Genomic DNA, 4235 nt, shown 5'->3' on the forward strand with positions numbered 1-4235 from the left:
TATATATATTATATGTGTATATGTATCTATCTACGTATATATGTATGCATATATGTATCTATCTACATTTATATGTGTGAGTGTGTGTGTACACACATACACACACGTAGAAACATACGTATATGTGTACACACACACAGATCTGTATCTGTGTGACACACACACACACACACACACACATTTATTTACTTTGAGTTCTTATCATGAAAGACCATGAAATAAAAACAAAATGATGTTAGAAGTTTTCAATAGAATCAAACTATTAGACCATGGCTTTCATGGCTCAAGTATTTAATGGATGACTTGTGGGATAATGAGACTATCCGAAAATTTACAAACAAACCACACAATTCTTATGTATCAACACATTTAACACCCAAAATTTGATGTATATACTACTTATGACACACCATGGCTTCATAATCTCATGAATGAAAAATTGTATTCCACTTTTTAAAAAAATTGTGTTGACTGTATTTTTGAGGTAATGTTAGAGGTTTGGGTGGTATGCATATAAATATGAATGTTTTGGTGTTAGAAATGTAAATACATAAAAAAAAATGTGATATGTATGTGATCGTGCCTTCAGTGTTTATCGTGGACATTTCATTTGCGTTAGAATGAATTCACTCAAAAATCACTTTGGATTTAATGGCGTACACGCTCTAACTAATCTTCATTTCAGCAAGGCAAGCAACCCAACATATCTATTGACTGACTCATCCGACGACCTCGACATTTAAAAAAACCACTAACGAAAAAAGGTAAAATCGGCTGATGACTAAATCTAAATTATCATATTCAAGAAAATATGTCTTCTTCTCCACAAAACTTCTTTGAAATTTCTGAAACTGCAATAAAAACTTTAGTAATCTTTTTTGAGCCTATAAAATGGTCCGTCTTCAGGATGATGTGAATCAATAAAGATGGCACGAATATTGAAGGAAGTCGCTGATACAACTCGAGCATGGAGCGGCTCCACATTTATCGGACCTCTCTTCATGCTTTGCTTCGCGACTGCGGTTATGGCCTTTGTTGTTTTGTCATGCGTAGGGCGTAGGAAGACGGCGAAGAAGCGGAGTCAGAACGTGAGCGGAGTCAGAACGTCGTATATTATGGCGGTGGCGGTGATGGTGGCAGTAGGGCTCTGAAAGGCGACGGAGGTGGGATGGGATTGGCTTCTGGCGGGTTGGCTTGTGGCGTTGGTCTTGGCCTTGTGGCTGGTCTTGTGGTTGGTACTGCTGCTAATAGCGGTGGTGTTAGTGGTGGTGACGGTGGTGGTGGCGGGTGTGGTGGTGGAGGAAGTGACGGTGGTGGTGGTGGCGCTAGCGGGTGTGGGAGTGGCGGTGGCGGTGGTGGAGGATGTGGCGGGGGCGGCGGGTGCGGTGGTGGATGACAGAATTAATTTGTTGGTCTTGTGTTTCTCTAGTACAAGAAAAAAATAGGGCTCCTATCATTTTTAGTTTCGAAATTTTTGTTCTACAAGAGTTAAGTTTCACTTGTGTTAATTTATAAGTTTGTTCCTACACAAAGTAAGAAAGAAACTAGTGATATGCGAGATTAATAAGATAAAATCCTATAATTATTTTGTGAGTAATATATAGTTTAATGAATCACTCAGTCATTAATGCGTACATATAATTAGCATTAAGCTCAATGTGTAATGCATTTTCTCGCTCACTATTTGTCTTGTTGAGGAGAAAATATTAAATATGTTGCACGCACCTGCGACCAACCAATAGGAGGAGAGAGAGAGAGAGAGAGGAGGGACATGCTCACACTTCTTCTCTCTCTCTCTTCTCCTATTAGCTGCAAGTACATTAGAGAGAGAGAGAGAGGAGGGACATGCTCACACTTCCTCTCTCTCTCTCTCTTCAATATTTTCCCTTGTTGAATGTCCTTTGCATGTAGTACTTATTATTTGTTCAAATAAGATAAAGTCTTGGATGAATAGCTCTATGAATAGGAGACTTCAGAAGGCTTTGAACGAGTGCACCAATTTGGCATTTGTCAATTTCCCATCACAAGCAATATATTTTTAAGAGCTTTAATTTAGTTAATATGAAACTTTGACTAATTGTTTTTTATTTTAGTGCATATTTGAATGAGTAAATCACGCGGTTTGTTTACTTGATTGGGGAGGAATTGATGACAAGAAGGAACCACTATTTCCTACTATTGATTAATTAGGGCTTAGATTAAACTGAGATAATTAACTAAACTAATTAATGTTGTAGAATTTGTTATGATAGCCTAAGCTTAATCTTAACTAAAATGAAAATAAATTAACTTATCGGTGCTTATATATTTGATTCTACAAATGAAGTGGGCATTAAACTCAAGTAAAATTAAGAAATAATTTAGGATTCCTCCATTAAGTGCAATACTATTTAAATCTTTATTAATAAACATATACATGGAATGGCACCTAAAAATAAAATAAAAATACCTATTGAAATTGTTTTGGGTATTAAGTTTTTTTATAGGAATCCCTCACATGCGACAAGCTCTCTTTAATCAGTCGTATTAATCAACAGCTAGCTTACTCTTGAAAAGTATATTTATGAAAAATCAATTAAAATCAGAGAATGACATATATACACCCAATTCTACAATCAGCAGGTCTTATTTATATAATTATGCATTTGTTCTTTTTGTTTTTTCTGTAATGCTTTTAATCGGCATTTGATAGGTGTTGAATCCAAAAGTGTTCGAGAAAATCACCCGAGAAATAGAATATTCTGCTAGAAAGTGTTGAGAGAGAGAGAGAGAGCACAGTTGGGGACGGTAAATGAGTCGTTTACTCATGACATAGACCCCTATTTATAAACATAGGTCACCGCATTACAAAAGTACTTATTAGCCCCCTCATTATTAATTTTTCAGGGAGATTTTTTGATAAATACAATGTTATTTGCATATAATAAAACCGGGTGCTGATTCAATCGATGATATTTGTCGATCGTCTTATAAGTCTTGACTTGATCGATATCTAATCCGAAAGAGTCTCATGTTGATCATCTTGAGAACTGATCTATGCCTTGTGGAACATTTTTTGACACATTCCGTAGATCGTTCGGACAAGAGGCCTCCCTTGCCAACATCCAGTTCAAGACGGTCTTCAACAACTATGCTTGATCGTCAGTGTCATACTTTTGTGTTTATCTGCCTTGAGATTCGTGTTGACATATTTGTATACATACAATAGGAATTATATTTAGCGTTAATTTGATTGCTTTTTTTGTAGAATCTTATCTACTAAGTAACCACGAGCTCAATTTTATATAACTAAAAATCTTATGAACGAGTTCAATAATATGCACTAGAATAAAGCATTTGACAGGATCAGAATATTCTAAGTATATTTAGAGAAAACACAAGACAATAAACTTATCCACCTTTAATCTTATGAACGAGTTCAATAATATGCACTAGAATCAAGCATTTGACAGAATCACAATATTCTAAGTATATTTAGAGAAAACACGAGACAATAAACTTATCCGCCTTAAGTCAGACGGACAATCGAACAAACTCACTCAACCGACTTCTACTGATTCATATGATAAATAACAATTCAAGTTCGTTTGTTTAGTTAAAACAATTCATTCAATCGGTTCAATTAAATAAGCTCAGTGAGTTCATCAGTTCTCTTTATATTTGGACAACATTATACTATATAGATGCGCCACACTATTTGTTATATGATTGTTATTATTTTGATATATTTTCTCTCTTTTATTTATAATAAGAGAGGGCAAAAAGCTATAATGAAGATAGTATTCCTCTCTGTATTCTTTCATTTTCCAGTGTCCCACATTTTCTCATCTTATGAGCCATTTTATGTCCCTCGTCTTTTGGTAGTTAAAAAAATTTTAGACCCAAAGCAGCATTGCAAAAACAATCTCTCCAAGCCACAGAGGATACTGTCTTGATCTGAATATCATCAAACATGTCTCGGAGGCGATCGCTACTCTTGCGCTCGAAGTTGTGTCGGATGTGTGCATCAAGTTTAGAACGCCAGGAGAATTGTTTCTGCAAAATTATAGAGATTATGTTGGTTTGATAAATAAATAAAATCAAAATAAGATATTTGTGAATGATATAAACCGCAAACTCCTGAAACCAAATGTCTCGAATGGCCATCAAAATCTCCTTCCACGACAAGTACGTTGAGTCATACTTGCGTCGAATGATATCCCAAATTGCATGAATAGTCTAGGTCAGGGGGTAGA

General features: G+C 35.6%; 1 protein-coding gene across 1 annotated transcript; it reads left to right on the forward strand.

Annotated features, from left to right (window-relative positions):
* The first annotated feature begins 269 nt into the window (after positions 1-269).
* LOC110027000 (glycine-rich protein 23-like) lies at positions 270-1396 on the forward strand. Its single transcript, XM_020728251.1, has 2 exons — positions 270-287; positions 1061-1396. Exons 1-2 carry the CDS (start codon positions 270-272, stop codon positions 1394-1396), a joined length of 354 nt encoding a protein of 117 aa, XP_020583910.1.
* Positions 1397-4235: the final 2839 nt, after the last annotated feature.

This window comes from Phalaenopsis equestris, unplaced genomic scaffold (genome assembly GCF_001263595.1).
Source record: "Phalaenopsis equestris unplaced genomic scaffold, ASM126359v1 Scaffold000411, whole genome shotgun sequence".
NCBI lineage: Eukaryota > Viridiplantae > Streptophyta > Magnoliopsida > Asparagales > Orchidaceae > Phalaenopsis > Phalaenopsis equestris.